Source organism: Zea mays, chromosome 5 (genome assembly GCF_902167145.1).
Source record: "Zea mays cultivar B73 chromosome 5, Zm-B73-REFERENCE-NAM-5.0, whole genome shotgun sequence".
NCBI classification, from domain to species: domain Eukaryota; kingdom Viridiplantae; phylum Streptophyta; class Magnoliopsida; order Poales; family Poaceae; genus Zea; species Zea mays.
Window position 1 is genome coordinate 219,685,308 of NC_050100.1, and position 19,984 is coordinate 219,705,291.

Below are 19,984 nucleotides of genomic sequence, written 5' to 3' on the forward strand. Positions count from 1 at the left end.
GATATATTGCAAGTCATAATGTATACGATACATGTCATTTCTATTATGTATTCGACCAAGTTGAGGTAGTATTATTAGTTTTATGTTGCAAGTACCTATATCATATGTTACATTGCTCAAAATCTAAACGAATATATTGTTCCAGTTAAGTCCATCATATGTTTTAGTGGACCAGCGTAATATGTTGCAAGTACTTCCATCCTATGTTGCAATGCTCAATATAAACAATATATTGCAATGTTCCAAATAACTTAAGAGTAAAATCGAATATGTTATACTATATTCGAGGACTATTGTAAATACTTCCATATTATGTTGCAATGCTCCAAAATAGGATTGGATGGTCTTCCCCCATCCTAGGTTCATTGTGAGTTCTGCTCGTTCCACGCACATCAGGCAATAATCGGTTTGTTGCGATAAAGGTTTTGCATGCGACACCAACATGATACTAGTTGGAAGTAAAATTAAGGTTATTATTAGCGGTAGTTTCATCAGAGTTCATATTGTATTTAATAAGCTGCAATAAGTATTTTTACAACATGGCAATATCTTTAAGAAGAGAGAGAATAAATGGGTTTCATTTGGATGAAACTCTTTTAGCACGATTGAAAGTCGCCTAGAGGGGGGGTGAATAGGGCGAAACTGAAATTTACCAATATAAACACAACTACAAGCCGGGTTAGCGTTAGCAATATAATCGAGTCCGAGAGAGGGCGTGAAAACAAATCGCAAGCAAATAATGAAGTGAGACACGAGGATTTGTTTTACCGAGGTTCGGTTCTCTCAAACCTACTCCCCGTTGAGGAGGCCACAAAGGCCGGGTCTTTTTCAACCCTTTCCCTCTCTCAAACGGTCCCTCTGACCGAGTGAGCTTTCTCTTCTCAAATCAACCGGGAGCAAAACCTCCCCGCAAGGACCACCACACAATTGGTGTCTCTTGCCTTGGTTACAAGTGAGTATTGAACACAAGAAAGAATGAAAGAGAGAAAGCAATCCAAGCGCAAGAGCTCAAAAGAACACGGCAAATCACTCTCACTAGTCACTAGGGCTTTGTGTGGAATTGGAGAGGATTTGATCTCTTTGGTGTGTCTAGAACTGAATGCTAGAGCTCTTGTAGTAGTTGAGAAGTGGAAAACTTGGATGCAATGAATGGTGGGGTGGTTGGGGTATTTATAGCCCCAACCACCAAAAGTGGTCGTTGGAAGGCTGTCTGTTCGATGGCGCACCGGACAGTCCGGTGCACACCGGACAGTCCGGTGCCCCCTGCCACGTCATCACTGCCGTTGGATTCTGACCGTTGGAGCTTCTGACTTGTGGGCCCGCCTGGGTGTCCGGTGCACACCGGACAGATACTGTTTGATGTCCGGTGTGCCAGCATGGGCGATACTGACTTCTGCGCGCGCAGAGCGCGCATTAAATGCGCGGCAGAGAGACGTTGGCGCGGAGACGACCGTTGCTTCGGAGTCGCACCGGACAGTCCGGTGCACACCGGACAGTCCGGTGAATTATAGCGGACTAGCCGTTGGCGCTTCCCGAAGCTGGCGAGTTCCTGAGGCCGACCTCCCTTGGCGCACCGGACACTGTCCGGTGTACACCGGACAGTCCGGTGAATTATAGCCGAGTCGCCCTGGAAACTCCCGAAGGTGGCGAGTTTGAGTCTGAGTCCCCTGGTGCACCGGACAGGTACTGTTCACTGTCCGGTGGCACACCGGACAGTCCGGTGCGCCAGACCAGGGGTGCCTTCGGTTGCCCCTTTGCTTCTTTATTGAATCCAAAACTTGGTCTTTTTATTGGCTGAGGGTGAACCTTTTACACCTGTATAATCTACACACTTGGGCAAACTAGTTAGTCCAATTATTTGTGTTGGGCAATTCAACCACCAAAATTATTTGGGAACTAGGTGTAAGCCTAATTCCCTTTCAATCTCCCCCTTTTTGGTGATTGATGCCAACACAAACCAAAGCAAACAGAGATGTGCATAATTGAACTAGTTTGCATAATGTAAGTGTAAAGGTTGCTTGGAATTGAGCCAATATAACTACTTACAAGATATGCATGGAATGTTTCTTTCTTATTTAGTATTTTGGACCACTTTTGCACCACATGTTTTGTTTTTGCAAATTCTTTTATAAATCTATTTCAAAGATCTTTTGCAAATAGTCAAAGGTAAATGAATAAGATTTGGCAAAGCATTTTCAAGATTTGAAATTTTCTCCCCCTGTTTCAAATGCTTTTCCTTTGACTAAACAAAACTCCCCCTGAAGGAGATCCACCTCTTAGTGTTCAAGAGGGTTTTGATATATAATTTTGAAATACTACTTTCTCCCCCTTTTTGAACATAGTAGGAAAACCAATTGATAAATATTCAACACTAAGTCTTTTGAATTTGGTGGTGGTGCGGTCCTTTTGCTTTGGGCTTATTTTCTCCCCCTTTGGCATGAATCGCCAAAAACGGAGTCATTAGAGCCCATCGAAGTACTATCTTCCCCTTTGGTCATAAGTAAATGAGTTAAGATTATACCAAGGACGAAGTCCGGTCCTTTTGCTTTGGGCTTTTACTCTCTCCCCCAAAGACAAGGTCCTTTTCTTGGAGTGATGGCGAAGGATGAGTTACGGAGTGGAAGCCTTTGTCTTCGCCGAAGACTCCAATTCCTTTTCAATACACCTATGACTTGGTTTGAAATAGACTTGAAAAACGCATTAGTCATAGCATATGAAAGAGACATGATCAAAGGTATATTTATGAGCTATGTGTGCAAGCTTAGCAAAAGAAATTTCTAGAATCAAGAATATTGAGCTCATGCCTAAGTCTGGTAAAAGATTGTTCATCAAGAGGCTTGGTAAAGATATCGGCTAATTGATCTTTAGTGTTAATGTAAGAAATCTCGATATCTCCCTTTTGTTGGTGATCCCTAAGAAAATGATACCGAATGGCTATGTGCTTAGTGCGGCTATGCTCGACGGGGTTGTCGGCCATTTTGATTGCACTCTCATTATCACATAGTAAAGGAACTTTGGTTAATTTGTAACCGTAGTCCCGCAGGGTTTGCCTCATCCAAAGCAATTGCGCGCAACAATGGCCTGCGGCAATGTACTCGGCTTCGGCGGTGGAAAGAGCGACCGAATTTTGCTTCTTTGAAGCCCAAGACACCAAGGATCTTCCCAAGAACTGGCAAGTCCCCGATGTGCTCTTCCTATTAATCTTACACCCTGCCCAATCGGCATCCGAAAAACCAATCAAATCAAAAGTGGATCCCCGAGGGTACCAAAGCCCAAACTTAGGAGTATAAGCCAAATATCTCAAGATTCGTTTTACGGCCGTAAGGTGGGATTCCTTAGGGTCGGATTGAAATCTTGCACACATGCAAACGGAAAGCATAATATCCGGTCGAGATGCACATAAATAAAGCAATGAACCAATCATCGACCGGTATACCTTTTGATCGACGGATTTACCTCCCGTGTCGAGGTCGAGATGCCCATTGGTTCCCATAGGTGTCTTGATGGGCTTGGCATCCTTCATTCCAAACTTGGTTAGAATGTCTTGAGTGTACTTCGTTTGGCAAATGAAGGTGCCCTCTTGGAGTTGCTTGACTTGGAATCCTAGAAAATACTTCAACTCCCCCATCATCGACATCTCGAATTTCTGTGTCATGATCCTACTAAACTCTTCACATGTAGACTCGTTAGTAGACCCAAATATAATATCATCAACATAAATTTGACATACAAACAAGTCATTTTCAAGAGTTTTAGTAAAGAGTGTAGGATCGGCCTTGCCGACTTTGAAGCCATTAGAAATAAGGAAATCTCTTAGGCATTCATACCATGCTCTTGGGGCTTGCTTGAGCCCATAAAGCGCCTTAGAGAGCCTATAGACATGGTTAGGGTACTCACTGTCTTCAAAGCCGGGAGGTTGCTCAACATAGACCTCTTCCTTGATTGGTCCGTTGAGGAAGGCACTTTTCACGTCCATTTGATAGAGCTTAAAGCCATGGTAAGTAGCATAGGCCAATAATATGCGAATTGACTCAAGCCTAGCTACGGGTGCATAGGTTTCACCGAAATCCAAACCTTCGACTTGTGAATACCCTTTGGCCACGAGTCGAGCTTTGTTCCTTGTCACCATACCATGCTCATCTTGCTTGTTGCGGAAGACCCATTTAGTTCCTACAACATTTTGGTTAGGACGTGGAACTAAATGCCATACCTCGTTCCTCGTGAAATTGTTGAGCTCCTCTTGCATTGCCACCACCCAATCCGGATCTTGAAGTGCTTCCTCTATCCTGTGTGGCTCAATAGAGGAAACAAAAGAGTAATGTTCACAAAAATGTGCAACACGAGATCGAGTGGTTACCCCCTTATGAATGTCGCCGAGGATGGTGTCGACGGGGTGATCTCGTTGGATTGCTTGGTGGACTCTTGGGTGTGGAGGCCTTGGTTCTTCCTTATCCTCCTTTTCTTGATCATTTCCATCATCTTGAGGTGGCTTATCTTCTTGATTTTGTCCTTCATCAACTTGAGCCTCATCATCATGTTGAGTTGGTGGAGATGCTTGCATGGTGGAGGATGGTTGATCTTGTGCTCTTGAAGGCTCTTCGGATTCCTTAGGACACACGTCCCCAATGGACATGTTCCTTAGCGCTAAGCATGGAGCCTCTTCATTACCTATCTCATCAAGATCAACTTGCTCTACTTGAGAGCCGTTAGTTTCATCAAACACAACGTCACATGAGACTTCAACTAGTCCAGTGGACTTGTTAAAGACCCTATATGCCCTTGTGTTTGAGTCATAACCAAGTAAAAAGCCTTCTACAGTTTTAGGAGCAAATTTAGATTTTCTACCTCTTTTAACAAGAATAAAGCATTTGCTACCAAAAACTCTAAAGTATGAAATGTTGGGCTTTTTACCGGTTAGGAGTTCATATGATGTCTTCTTGAGGATTCGGTGAAGATATAACCGGTTGATGGCGTAGCAGGCGGTGTTGACTGCTTCGGCCCAAAACCGGTCCGGTGTCTTGTACTCATCAAGCATGGTTCTTGCCATGTCCAATAGAGTTCGATTCTTTCTCTCCACTATACCATTTTGTTGTGGCGTGTAGGGAGAGGAGAACTCATGCTTGATGCCCTCCTCCTCAAGGAAGCCTTCAATTTGTGAGTTCTTGAACTCCGTCCCGTTATCGCTTCTTATTTTCTTGATCCTTAAGCCGAACTCATTTTGAGCCCGTCTCAAGAATCCCTTTAAGGTCTCTTGGGTTTGAGATTTTTCTTGTAAAAAGAATACCCAAGTGAAGCGAGAATAATCATCCACAATAACTAGACAGTACTTACTCCTGCCGATGCTTATGTAAGCAATCGGGCCGAATAGATCCATGTGTAGGAGCTCCAGTGGCCTGTCGGTCGTCATTATGTTCTTATGTGGATGATGAGTGCCAACTTGCTTCCCTGCTTGGCATGCGCTACAAATCCTGTCTTTCTCAAAATAAACATTTGTTAATCCTAAAATGTGTTCTCCCTTTAGAAGCTTATGAAGATTCTTCATCCCAACATGGGCTAGTCGGCGGTGCCAGAGCCAACCCATGTTAGTCTTAGCAATTAAGCAAGTGTCGAGTTCAGCTCTATCAAAATCTACCAAGTATAGCTGACCCTCTAACACTCCCTTGAATGCTATTGAATCATCACTTCTTCTAAAGACAGTGACACCTACATCAGTAAAAAGACAGTTGTAGCCCATTTGACATAATTGGGATACGGAAAGCAAATTGTAATCTAAAGAATCTACAAGAAAAACATTGGAAATGGAATGGTCAGGAGATATAGCAATTTTACCAAGACCTTTAACCAAACCTTGATTTCCATCCCCGAATGTGATAGCTCGTTGGGGATCTTGGTTTTTCTCATATGAGGAGAACATCCTTTTCTCCCCGGTCATGTGGTTTGTGCACCCGCTGTCGAGTATCCAACTTGAGCCCCCGGATGCATAAACCTACAAAACAAATTTAGTTCTTGACTTTAGGTACCCAAACTGTTTTGGGTCCTTTGGCATTAGAAACGAGAACTTTGGGTACCCAAACACAAGTCTTTGACCCCTTGTGTTTGCCCCCAACAAACTTGGCAACTACTTTGCCAGATTTGTTAGTAAGCACATAAGAAGCATCAAAAGTTTTAAATGAAATGGCATGATCATTTGATGCATTAGGAGTTTTCTTTCTAGGCAACTTGGCACGGGTTGATTGCCTAGAGCTAGATGTCTCACCCTTATACATAAAAGCATGATTAGGGCCAGAGTGAGACTTCCTAGAATAAATTTTCCTAATTTTGTCCTCGGGATAACCGGCAGGGTATAAAATGTAACCCTCGTTATCCTGAGGCATGGGAGCCTTGCCTTTAACAAAATTTGACAATCTTTTAGGAGGGGCAATAATTTTGACATTGTCTCCCCTTTGGAAGCCAATGCCATCCTTAATGCCAGGGCGTCTCCCATTATAAAGCATGCTACGAGCAAATTTAAATTTCTCATTTTCTAAGTTGTGCTCGGCAATTTTAGCATCTAGTTTTGCTATATGATCATTTTGTTGTTTAATTAAAGCCATATGATCATGAATAGCATTAACATCAATATCTCTACATCTAGTGCAAATAGATACATGCTCAACGATAGATGTAGAGGGTTTGCAAGATTTTAATTCTACAACCTTAGCATGTAACATGTCATTCTTAGTTCTAAGGTCAGAGATAGTAGCATTGCAAACATCAAAATCTTTAGCCTTAGCAAGCAATTTTTCATTTTCAATTCTAAGGCTAGCAATGAAAGCATTCAACTTATCAATCCTAGCAAGCAAATCAACATTATCATCTCTAGGATTGGAAGTTGAAACAATACAAACATGAGAATCAACCTTAGCTAATAAATTAGCATTTTCATTTCTAAGGTTGTCTATTGTCTCTTGGCAAGTGCTTAGCTCACTAGATAATTTTTCACATTTTTCTACTTCTAGAGCATAAGCCTTTTTAACCTTAACATGTTTCTTGTTTTCTTTAATTAGACAATCCTCTTGGGAATCCAAAAGGTCATCCTTTTCATGAATAGCACTAATTAATTCATTTAATTTTTCTTTTTGTTCCATGTTAATGTTAAGATTGGCAAAAAGAGTACGCAAGTTATCCTCCTCATCACTAGCATTATCATCACTAGAAGACTCATATTTAGTGGAGGAGTTGGATTTAACCTTCTTCCTTTTGCTGTCCTTTGCCATGAGACACTTGTGGCCGACGTTGGGGAAGAGAAGTCCCTTGGTGACGGCGATGTTGGCGGCGTCCTCGTCGTCGGAGGAGTCGCTTGAGCTCTCGTCGGAATCCCATTCCCGACAAACATGGGCATCGCCGCCCTTCTTCTTGTAGTACCTTTTCTTCTCCTTTCTTCTCCCCTTCTTGTCGTCGCCTCGATCACTGTCACTAGATATAGGACATTTAGCAATAAAATGACCGGGCTTACCACATTTGTAGCAAACCTTCTTGGAGCGGGACTTGTAGTCTTTCCCCCTCCTTTGTTTGAGGATTTGGCGGAAGCTCTTGATGACGAGCGCCATCTCCTCATTGTCAAGCTTGGAGGGGTCTATTGGTTGTCGACTTGGTGTAGACTCCTCCTTCTTCTCCTCCGTTGCCTTGAATGCAACGGGTTGGGCTTCGGATGAGTCCCCAAGCTCGTTGATTTTCCTCGAGCCTTCTATCATGCACTCAAAACTTAAAAAATGCCCGATAACTTCCTCGGGGGTCATTTTAGTATATCTAGGATTACCACGAATCAATTGAACTTGAGTGGGATTAAGAAAAATGAGAGATCTTAAAATAACATTTACCACTTCGTGATCGTCCCACTTCTTGCTCCCGAGGTTGCGCACTTGGTTTACCAAAGTCTTGAGCCGGTTGTACATGTGTTGTGGCTCCTCTCCTTTGTGAAGCCGGAACCGACCGAGCTCCCCCTCGATCGTTTCCCGCTTGGTGATCTTGGTGAGCTCGTCTCCCTCGTGCGCGGTTTTGAGTACATCCCAAACCTCCTTGGCGTTCTTCAACCCTTGTACTTTGTTATATTCCTCTCTACTTAGTGAGGCGAGGAGAATTGTTGTGGCTTGTGAGTTGAAGTGCTCGATTTGGGCCACCTCATCCTCATCATAGTCTTGATCCCCTATTGACGGTACCTGTGCACCAAACTCAACAACATCCCATATACCTTTGTGGAGCGAGGTTAGATGAAATCGCATTAAATCGCTCCACCTAGCATAATCTTCACCATCAAAAGTTGGTGGTTTGCCTAATGGGACAGAAAGTAAAGGTGTATGCTTTGAAATGCGAGAGTAGCGCAGGGGGATCTTACTATACTTCTTGCGCTCTTGGCGCTTAGAAGTGACGGATGCCGCGTCGGAGCCGGAGGTGGATGGTGATGAAGTGTCGGTCTCGTAGTAGACCACCTTCCTCATCCTCTTGTGCTTGTCACCGCTCCGATGCGGTTTGTGGGAAGAAGATTTTTCTTTCTTCTCTTTGTGATGAGAAGAAGATTTCTTCTCCTTCCCTTTGTTGGAGGAGATCTTCTTCTTCTCCTTCCTCTTGGTGCGGGACTCTTCCGATGAAGTGCTCCCTTGGCTTGTAGTGGGCTTTTCGCCGGTCTCCATCTCCTTCTTGGCGTGATCTCCCGACATCACTTCGAGCGGTTAGGCTCTAATGAAGCACCGGGCTCTGATACCAATTGAAAGTCGCCTAGAGGGGGGGTGAATAGGGCGAAACTGAAATTTACCAATATAAACACAACTACAAGCCGGGTTAGCGTTAGCAATATAATCGAGTCCGAGAGAGGGCGTGAAAACAAATCGCAAGCAAATAATGAAGTGAGACACGAGGATTTGTTTTACCGAGGTTCGGTTCTCTCAAACCTACTCCCCGTTGAGGAGGCCACAAAGGCCGGGTCTTTTTCAACCCTTTCCCTCTCTCAAACGGTCCCTCTGACCGAGTGAGCTTTCTCTTCTCAAATCAACCGGGAGCAAAACCTCCCCGCAAGGACCACCACACAATTGGTGTCTCTTGCCTTGGTTACAAGTGAGTATTGAACACAAGAAAGAATGAAAGAGAGAAAGCAATCCAAGCGCAAGAGCTCAAAAGAACACGGCAAATCACTCTCACTAGTCACTAGGGCTTTGTGTGGAATTGGAGAGGATTTGATCTCTTTGGTGTGTCTAGAACTGAATGCTAGAGCTCTTGTAGTAGTTGAGAAGTGGAAAACTTGGATGCAATGAATGGTGGGGTGGTTGGGGTATTTATAGCCCCAACCACCAAAAGTGGCCGTTGGAAGGCTGTCTGTTCGATGGCGCACCGGACAGTCCGGTGCACACCGGACAGTCCGGTGCCCCCTGCCACGTCATCACTGCCGTTGGATTCTGACCGTTGGAGCTTCTGACTTGTGGGCCCGCCTGGGTGTCCGGTGCACACCGGACAGATACTGTTTGATGTCCGGTGTGCCAGCATGGGCGATACTGACTTCTGCGCGCGCAGAGCGCGCATTAAATGCGCGGCAGAGAGCCGTTGGCGCGGAGACGACCGTTGCTTCGGAGTCGCACCGGACAGTCCGGTGCACACCGGACAGTCCGGTGAATTATAGCGGACTAGCCGTTGGCGCTTCCCGAAGCTGGCGAGTTCCTGAGGCCGACCTCCCTTGGCGCACCGGACACTGTCCGGTGTACACCGGACAGTCCGGTGAATTATAGCCGAGTCGCCCTGGAAACTCCCGAAGGTGGCGAGTTTGAGTCTGAGTCCCCTGGTGCACCGGACAGGTACTGTTCACTGTCCGGTGGCACACCGGACAGTCCGGTGCGCCAGACCAGGGGTGCCTTCGGTTGCCCCTTTGCTTCTTTATTGAATCCAAAACTTGGTCTTTTTATTGGCTGAGGGTGAACCTTTTACACCTGTATAATCTACACACTTGGGCAAACTAGTTAGTCCAATTATTTGTGTTGGGCAATTCAACCACCAAAATTATTTGGGAACTAGGTGTAAGCCTAATTCCCTTTCAACGATTACAAACTCTCTATGAGTCATAAAATTACATTTCTATAAAGCCATAGAATGAAACAATCCATATGAAATGGGTGTTTCATTCATGTTTCATTTTATTCTATATAATATGGAAATCATGAAAACAATGCCATAAACTCCTCATTGAGATTGACCTAACTAACTATGAGTAAACCTACCTTCCTACACTTTAGAAGGTTTTCTTCAAATCTCTTATAGTTTTGCTTTATCGACTTTTGTGGAAATAAGAGTCATTTTGTGTTGGTGATGCTAAATAAATGGTAGATATCTTGTAACTAAATTTTAAGGGAAGCATGGTGAATTTTTTTGTAATTCTTGTGTCATATATGGAGCATTCAACATGCATAACATGTCTTTGACCAATACATGTGAAGCAGATTTCACGGTAAAGTTAAGTTCTCCTAAACTCCAAAAGATTAGAATTTATGAGGCTTGGCCAATCATTGAAGTCACACTTAGTTCCACCATTTATGCGTTCATCAGTGCAATGAAATCTCTTTTAAAGCACTACAACATAATTTGGAAGTACTTGCAAAGACTCATAAATAATAATGTAATATGGTCTATTACGCTCTCAAATTATTGGGAGTATTGCGACATAAGATGGAAGTACTCACAACATATTATATTGGACTACTGAAATATATGATGGCAACAATTGAAACAATATATTTGTTTGGATTCTAAGCAATTCAACATACGATGTAAGTACTTGCAACATGAAACTAATACTAGTTCAACATGGCCGAATACATAAAAGAAATGTCATAGTTCTCTTGGTTCCCAGACAGCATGTCTCCTTATCACAATTATGTGACCATAGTGAGAACCCCATTTATAATAACTAGAGTATGACTAGATTAATATACTATAATTGATGAGATGATCTGGAAAAATCAACAATGCTTCTTGATGAAGTCAAATGTGAAGAACTTTTTCCTTGGTGGTAGAAGAAAGACCCATCTGATAAGGTTCTTGGGTTCCTGGCATCGTATCATGCAATATCAAAATTAAAATAGTATGAAATAGAAATGGAACATAGCATCTAGAAAGGGGAAAGGAAAAAAATGTTAGCACAAACACAAGTGGGCTCAAATGTAGGGTCCATCTTCATCTCAATCAAGACTTTAGAGAAAGCAATACATGCACAACATTGGTGGCTCCTCAATATATATTCTGAGTGATAGTGCATTTAGACGATAGATCACCAACGTAACCACTCCAACATGGCATATACAACCCTTCCCTGCATCACAAAGCAAAACACTACATCAATGGTCGATGGAGCACCATTGCACCCGCATGGTGCCACTAACATGTGACCGAGAAATAGGGAGACTGGGAGATAAACTAAAACATCAAAAGTAATTACTCTTGATCATAAAACTAAACTACTCATATTTTTCCATTACAACATGAAAGATGATATAATCTCCACAATACAATCTAATGTATGGAACATAAACAAAAAAATTGTAACATTCAATTGTTGAACCATCTAAGTTTAAGCTCATCTTTGCAACATTATATTCAAATTTGTTGTATTGTATCATGTCAAATTCTCTATTTTAAACACCCAAATTCACCAAATGAAACATTGTATTTTTGTAGATACATGAATAATTTAAAAAATGGAACTACACTTACTGTATCATATGATGATAGTTACCAAATAAATAAAAAATAGTTAATTCAAAAGCACAAACATTGACATGTTGTATCATTGTACCTTTCATCAAAAGATAAGGTAAACAGCTCCTACAACATATAAAAATGTTATCAAAACATTTTTCAAAAATATTTATAACTTGCGTGGTGATAATTTCCTCACTTTTGTTGGCATTTGTCATCTCTATGCTGCCCTTACCACATGTGTGGGCTAGAGGATCATACACTTAGTAACCTGATTCTCAAATCGACGGGGTCAACGAACTGAAACTTAGTACGTGGTATGTTACTAAAACAAGATTTGAACATTATGGGAACAAGATTGTTTCCATGTTCCCAGAATGAAACGAATGTTCCCGAAACAAGTAATGTGGCCAAGTTCAATGTTCCTGGATTATAAGATCAAACACCCTTTGCTATTTGCTTCACGTGTGATCATTGTCCCCTTCTTCTCCTTCTCTTATATGATCTTCCATGTAGTGCGCTGTGTCCCTAGAGCACTAGAGAAAAATAATGTGAAGAAGCGAACAAAGAAAACAATGGTGAGTAAATGAGTGGACGATAGAAGGATAAAAAAATATAAAGAGGTGGACCAACGTAGACCTAGAACCTAGTGTGTTCGGGAGAAGGCTTATGCCTAAGGTCCGGATTTAATATAAACTATTGTCTTAGTGTGTTTTCAAGAAGATACCTTTGAACCATATGTCTAAATCAAAAGGTTTGACTGGCTTTCCATCAGTAAAAGACAAGCTGAAGGAGTAAGATGAGACAAAGTTTAAACATGATTGAACCACCTTCGAATACAGTGACAAGGAAGTTACGAAGGAGGAGGAAAAGACGTACATGACACTTCTTCCCCGCGACTTGATATTAGATGAGTTGTCTGTCTCCAGTTGTATAGTCTTCGTATAGAGGTTCTTTCCATGTGATGAGATTTCATGTTTTAGTCATATAATTCTATTTCATATGCTAATTTTATATGCATAATTTGAAATTAGATGACTTGTTTGAAGATGTTTTTACAGATGGGCTTTTTAACAGCCCTATCATGCCAAACGGATCGGCTCGACCCGTATAACGCTATATATATGTCATATGTGTCATGCTATGGACCGAGCATCAAGCACGTGGACCAGCACGGTACCACCCGTTGTCTTAAACGTGCAGTGCTGGGCCTAAATCTCACACACAAGCCTGGTTGTTTCGGGCCACGAGTCGGGACGACACAACCTGATGTACACCTATAGGTTAGTATATCTTGAATTTTTATTAACTATAAATAAAGAATATCGATATTTATAATATTAAATCAGTATTATTAAATTTAGAATGAGATATATTTTTATATTATACTCCTTCCGTTTTTTTATTTGTCGTGTTTTAGTTGAAAATAAATTAGCCGGTGATAAAAATTCGAGAATGGTGGGAGTACTAAGTTAGTGTTAATATTAAGATTTTTATCTATATATTTGATTAAATTTTAGCCATGAACGGAGGGAGTACTGTAACAGACGAGTTATAATAAAGCTGAGTTGGCTGGTTATCCTGCACTAGCTAGCCATGAACAGTCCAGGGTAGCTACTAGCTATTGCTCAGCTAGGCCTGCGACTGCGACTAGGCCTGCGAAGGATTTTGTAAAAAAAAACGCACCAACTTGATCGATTAGGAGGGCAAACGGAAGGCGGAATGTTGAGGGCCCGGTTGACCATGGTAAGCTGTTGGAGAAACATTAGAAATTACTTTAAAAAAAGAAACTTGAAGATGCTCTAAGAACCATGCTACCATTTGCAAAATGAGGTACTTTTTGTCCTGATTTGAAGACGGTGATTGGCTTCTACACTGGTTAGCACATGGCGGAGATTGTGTTAGATTTGTTTTTTTTTTTAAAAAAAAGATGCTACGTAGTCATACTATTTATTGCCCACGAGACGAGAGGAGACGATGCAGCGTCCACTGAACTGGCGGGTTTGACTAGAAACGGCACAAAACAAAGCGACGGGCAACGGGCCACATGGTCTTCCTCTTCCCTTGCATTCCATCCTCACACTCGCTTCTCTGAACCAGTGAGGCAGTGACCCCCTCATGCTCGAGATCGTTGTTGCCTCCAGCTACAAGGAAGGCAAGATGCGCACCAGCACAGTACACAGTGACTACTCCCCCCACCCACATGCAGCTTCGAGATCTGGTAGCTCAGCCAGATCTCCTATGCTAGTACGTGCTAGCATCCAAAAACATGTAACAGACGCATCTTTTCCATTTCACCCAACTCGCCCCTATACCGGGATCCTATGCTACTGCTACACTATACGTACACGTTGATGAACCCTGAAAACATCGTTACTCCTACACAAAGGAAAAACCGGTGAAACGTGTGCGTGCGTGCTTAATTTGTTGCTGTGACAGCCCTGTGCAGAATACTCTACTTTTTTAAGCCAGCAGCGCAACGTTGCCTTGACGCTGACACATTTCCTATGGCGTCCGTGGCAGCCTTATGTCACGTCAGGCCTAGGCAGGCCTTGCATTGTCCGGGATCGCTGTTCCAGCTTTTTCAGGCGATTTGAGGTACTACTACTAAGTAATCTGAGCAGCAGCAAATGCTCCCTCGCTCAGTGCACTGTCCCTCCCTCCCTCCCGATCATGCGCCGCTGAATCGAGAGGAGTCAAGTCAAAAGTGAAACACAACATGTTTAGAAACGCAACAAAAGAATTACGATCGATATGTCCAAGAATCTCGCGTCCCCTAGCAGTGCTGCACGCTCTGGGCCGGCGGCACGTCCGCGGCGGCGGAGGTTTTGTTCGCGTGCTCGGTGCGGCCGAGCTGGCCGGGGCCGCGCCCGCGCCCGCCCCCGTCCACGGCGCTCCCGCTCTTGGTGCGGCCCTTGCCGAGGTGGTACTGGCAGAGTGCGTAGCCCACCAGCGTCGGCTGGCTGCAGCGCCACCCGCGGCCGTTCTTCCGGCTGCACCGCGACCCCTCCATCAGCACGCCTGGGCCCCGCGCCGCCCTCTTCACGCCGCCGCCGGTGTCCTGCTTATTTGTCTCTGTCTGCCGATGCCGCTGCTTCGTGGCCTTCGCGCCCGCTGTTGCTGTCGTCGTCGTAGCCATTGCCACTGCTGCGCCGACGCCGTTGCCGCTGCAGAGACGCTCTCCGGCCTGCAGGGCCATCGTCACCGGCTCCGGCACGTGGCGATGGAGTCCGTTCTCTAGGCTGCAAAGTGCGCGCGCGCGCGTGATACCATACAGTAAGCACAGCACAAGGATAACTGATGCTAGTAGATTGATGGAACGGCATTGTGAAATTTGGCACAGTCGGGTTTTCTCTTGATCATACATGCATGCCGGAGACAATGGCGAGAGGAACCTATAAATAAGATGTTGGCCTTTGAGTGGATGCTACGCTCGATGGAGGCCAGAGCAGGCCCCCTCTCCGATCCGTACGTACACTTGATCATCTTCTGAGCGCATCGATGCAACTCCAAGCGGGCCGGCCGGGCATGGATGCATGCAACGCCAAAAGCACTAATGCCTCATGACAGAAACACACACACACACACAAAAAAAAAGGTGCAATGTGCAAGCGAAGTAGTAGTGTTTCCCTTTCCCATATATGATGCGGCACGCACATGCATGTTTCCCAGAGCACCCGAGTTGCACTTGCACTCATACAGATGGAATGACCCAGTTGCACTCGTACAGGATAGATAGAAAGGCCATGGACGACGACGCAAGGCGATCAAGCAAGGAAGGTCCGGATCGAATGAAAGAGGTTGCACTGACTGCATAGATAGATCGATAGATGTCGCGTGCATGCACATAACGGTGGCATCTAGTGGCTGGCCGGCTCGCTCCACACACGACCTACAACATGAGGCTGAGGGCTTTGTCTGGCAAGCAAGTGAGATCGATTGGACTGGCATTGCCCACTAGAGAGTAATGTGAAACAGTGAACCCAATCGGCCAAGCCCTTGAGATAATAACAACAATAATAAAAAGGGGGGCCTTGGATCCTTTCCTTTTTTAAGATTTCTATTCGTAAAAAATCCCCACAGCCATGCCATGCCATCGCAAGCCTGCCCAACGACAGCAAAACGGATGCCACACAACAGCAGGCACAGGCAGCATCACCACTTTCTGCTCCTGGCTGTCACGGTTCGATCTCAGTTCGCGTTCATCACATACCTGCTGTGGCCATCTGCAGGCCCCTGTTGCTGCTGCTGTTGCGCACCCACCAGACCCGTGCTGCGCTCCACCGCACCGTCCTGCAGAAGCAGTAATGCAGGAACAACGCGGGTTAGCTATAGATCTGCGCACACCCAGCCCACAGGCAAACAGCCCGTGGTGGGTGCAACGGAAGGCAACTTCTACTTCCCAGATACGAGACGAGACGAGACGCCCATGTCCTAACAAATTCCCTCCCTCGTCTAGGGATGCGTACGCGGATTGGAATCGATCGAGAACGAGGAGAAGAAGAAGCTGGCAGCAGCAGCAGCAGCAGCGAGCACGCGTACCTGCGGCGACAATGCCGGGCGCCTGATGAGCGCCGACGAGGAGGAGGAGGAGCGGCCGTCCCCGAGATCCGCGGCCGAATCATTTGTTACCGAGGAGGAGTAGGGCAGAGGCTGGCCCGGAGGCCGCCTCCTGATCCTCATGGGCGGGGCGGGGCGGAGGAAGGACGAGGGAGAGGGGAGTAGTGCAGATTTGGGGAGGGTGCAAAACGAAGGAGGAGGGGGGGTCTCGGGGAGTGGGGAGGCTTTTGTGTGCGTTGGTTTGGTTGCTTCCTTGGTTTTGGTTGGCCTTTTTATGGCTCGTGGACGCATTTATTTATGGGAATCAGTAAATGCAATGAGGGCGGGGGTGGTGTGTGTGAGATCTTGGAGCAGTTTCTTTCGTCTCGGTCCGCCACTCGCCCTGGCCTCCCCTCCCTACGCTCTCTGCCTCTACCTGCCATTGAATTCCCTTCGTGTTTGGATTAGCAAAAGATAAGCTTTTGTTTCGTGTTTGGATTAACAAGGGACATGGATTCTCTGTCAAAACAAAAAAAAAACGGATTCCTCTCGGGTTTCGTCCCGGCGCACAGCTGAAACCTCTCCTGCTGGCCTGCTGTTAGTCTTGTTGCATGCCAGCATCCCCAGTCCAGTCTTCAGATTTTTTTTGGTTAAGAAGAAGAAGCTCGGCTGCCTTCATAAGCCACCTGTTTGGTTACCTGTATATGAGCATGCAACACCCATGGGATGCAAAAATCAGATGGTGCATGTTGTTTGGTTACCTGTGTGGGGGTCGGAGCCTGTCTCGCTTGCTGCAAAACCCACCTCTCAACCAGGCCCGGCTCATACGGCCATTTTGGGCGTCGCTCCGTAGCCAGGCTCCCCACGCGCGGCAGCTCGCTCGTAGGCGCATTCGCTCGCGCAGCCCCACGTGCTAGGGTTTCCCGAGCTCTCCCTCGAGCTGGATCCCGCGTGCTAGGGTTTGCCGTCGTCTCGGCCGGGTACGCCATCTCCACTCGCCCTCCCTCTCAGTGGCGTAGCTAGAATTTTGCCGTGAGGTATGCCATTAGAATTTTTTATAAATAATTTAATATAATATATAATAATTTGGTATATAGTTCAAAATATAACACTGTGGATTTAACATTTAAGTTTATAAATGTATATATTAGAATGCAAATATAATATATATCAGTATTTTTTATATGAATCTTGATGGGCTGGTGGTCCCGTGGGCCGGCTTAGGATATGCCGTGGCCCACCCGGACCACCCACTGTCTACGCCTCTGCTCCCTCTCTCCCTCGAGCTGGATCCCGCGTGCTAGGGTTTGGCGCCGCCTCGGCCGGGTACGCCATCTCCACTCGCCCTCCCTCTCTCCCTCGAGATCTCCCTCTCTCCCTCTCCCTCTCCCTCGAGATCTCCATCGGTGTCGTCGCCGTGACTCGTCTGTGCCGAGCTCTCCCTCGAGCTCTCCCTCTCCCTCGAGATCTCCATCGGTGTCGTCGCCATCACTTGTCTGTGCCGAGCTCTCCCTCTCTCCGTCGAGCTCTCCCTCCGTTGTCAAAGGTACGGAGGTTTGACACTTTTTCTTGCCCTCCCCCTGGATCTGGTTGCTCAGATACGATTTTGTGCTTGCTCAAATATGATTTTCGTATTGGTTGCTCAGATCTGGATTTGTGGATCCAGTTTCGTATTGGTTGCTCTGATCTGGTTGCTCTGATCTGGTTTAGAACACGCATTTCTTCAAGAAAATCTATAATTTACTTGGATGTTATCCGTCCGTTTTGTTACCTGTATATGAGGATGCAAGATCCATGGGATGCAAAAATCAGATGGTTCATGTTGTTTGGTTACCTGTATATTAACAAGATGACATATTTATTAACAAAATCTACATACTCTTGCTGGGCACAAGCAGTACCTAGGATCAATGATGTTGAGCTGAGTTCTATGGTTACTTTTTTATTAGTCTCTGAGCAACCAACCAGTACCTCTGGGTGAGTTCTATGTTGAGTTCTATGTTGAGCTGAGTTCTATGTTGAGCTGAGTTCTATGGTTACTCTTGCTGGGCACAAGCAGTACCTCTGGGTGGCGCATCTCTTGGATGTCGCAGCCGTGGTTTTTGTAAGAATCTGTTTTATATATATTTGCAACTGGCACATTAATATTTAGCATGCTTAATCATATATTTTCTCAGCTATAGATCAATGTTCTATGTGTTGAGCTGAGTTATATGGTTACTTTTGAATATATCTATACTTGTTTATTAGTCTCTGAGTTGTCGATCAATGGTATATGATGCTTTAATGCCTCTGGGTGGCACATCTCTTGGATGTCGCAGCCGTGGCTCGTGTAAGAATCTGTTTTATATATTCGCAACTGGCACATTACTATTTACCATGCTTGATCATATATTTTCTGAGCTATAGATCAATGTTCTATGATGCTAATGTGCCTCTGAGCTATAGATCAATGTTCTATGATGCTAGTGTGCATCTGAGCTATAGATCAATGTTCTATGAAATTACTTTTAGCAACTAGCACAGTACATCTAAGCCAAACTTAGACCTCTAATCTCCTTTTCTATTTTATTACTCTAGCAATGGATCCTACTATTGCACGTCGGCGGCTAATTGCAAAGGCTGTGGTCCTTGTAGCAGTTATGTCAGCCTGGTTGGATGCATGGTTGAGGCACCGACTACATGCTAGGAGGTCTATCACTTATGGCCCAATGCACCAAAGAGACCAAGAGAGACAAAACAACCTGAGATTCATTTATGAATCCACTGATGTTGAGTGTGTTGACTTACTTAGGATGAGAAGGGCCCCTTTTATGCAGTTGTGTGACCTTTTTCGCACTAGGCAGCTATTGAGAGATAGTATTCATAGCTCAGTAGAGGAGCAGGTTGCCATGTTTTTACATGTGGTAGGTCATAATCAAAGGTTTAGAGTTGTACACATGACCTTTCGAAGGTCTATTGAGACCATCAGCAGATACTTCAGGGAAGTATTGTATGCGGTTGGTGAACTGAGAAATGAAATGATCTTGCCACCTTCAACTGCTACACCAACCAAAATTATAGATAGCCACAGATGGTACCCCTATTTCAAGGTCAGCCATCCACAAATGTAATCCCTTCCTTTTCATGTGTAGGTTTGTAGTAACAAATGTTTGCCCTAATGTGTAGGACTGTATTGGTGCCATTGATGGCACTCATGTGCTAGCAAGAGTTCCTAGAAATCAGAGGGCTGCCTTCCTTGGCAGGAAACACACCACAACACAGAACATCTTAGCTGCTGTAGACTTTGATCTAAGGTTTACATATGTTCTTGCTGGCTGGGAGGGATCAGCACATGATGCCCTTATCCTTGCTGATGCCCTTGAGAGAGAAGATGGTCTAAAAGTGCCCCAAGGTAAAAAATTAGTATTGGTCTACACAATACACACTTCCCTTGGTATTCCCTAATATATGATCTATGATGTTAGGTAAATTTTACCTTGTGGATGCTGGTTATGCTGTCAGGCCTGGGTTTTTACCCCCTTACCGTGCCACACGGTACCACTTGAGTGAATATGGGGGGAGGAATCCACAGAACCCAAAAGAGCTCTTCAACCTTAGACATTCATCACTAGGGATGGCAGCGGGTCGGGTAAAGTGCGGGTAAGCCATTTACCCGCCCGCTAACATATCCACGCCTCTAATGTTTATCTGTGCCCGCGAGAGCTTGCGGGTAAAATTTTCGACCCGT

General features: G+C 44.9%; 1 protein-coding gene across 1 annotated transcript; it reads right to left on the reverse strand.

Annotated features, from left to right (window-relative positions):
* Positions 1–14,328: 14,328 nt before the first annotated feature.
* On the reverse strand, positions 14,329–16,522 carry LOC100272374 (uncharacterized). Its single transcript, NM_001367439.1, has 3 exons — positions 16,258–16,522; positions 15,929–16,008; positions 14,329–14,957 (listed from the first exon to the last, which is right to left on the reverse strand). The coding sequence occupies exons 1-3, from the start codon at positions 16,396–16,398 to the stop codon at positions 14,492–14,494; spliced, it is 687 nt and encodes a 228-aa protein (NP_001354368.1). The 5' UTR covers positions 16,399–16,522; the 3' UTR covers positions 14,329–14,491.
* Between the last annotated feature and the right edge of the window lie 3,462 nt (positions 16,523–19,984).

Coding starts and splice junctions, on each gene's coding strand:
- LOC100272374 (NM_001367439.1), bottom strand. CDS start 16,398: ATGAGGATCAGGAGGCGGCCTCCGGGCCAGCCTCTGCCCTACTCCTCC. Junction 16,009..16,257: donor GCCCGGCATTGTCGCCGCAG/GTACGCGTGCTC, acceptor CTGCTTCTGCAG/GACGGTGCGGTGGAGCGCAG. Junction 14,958..15,928: donor CCTGCAGATGGCCACAGCAG/GTATGTGATGAA, acceptor CGCACTTTGCAG/CCTAGAGAACGGACTCCATC.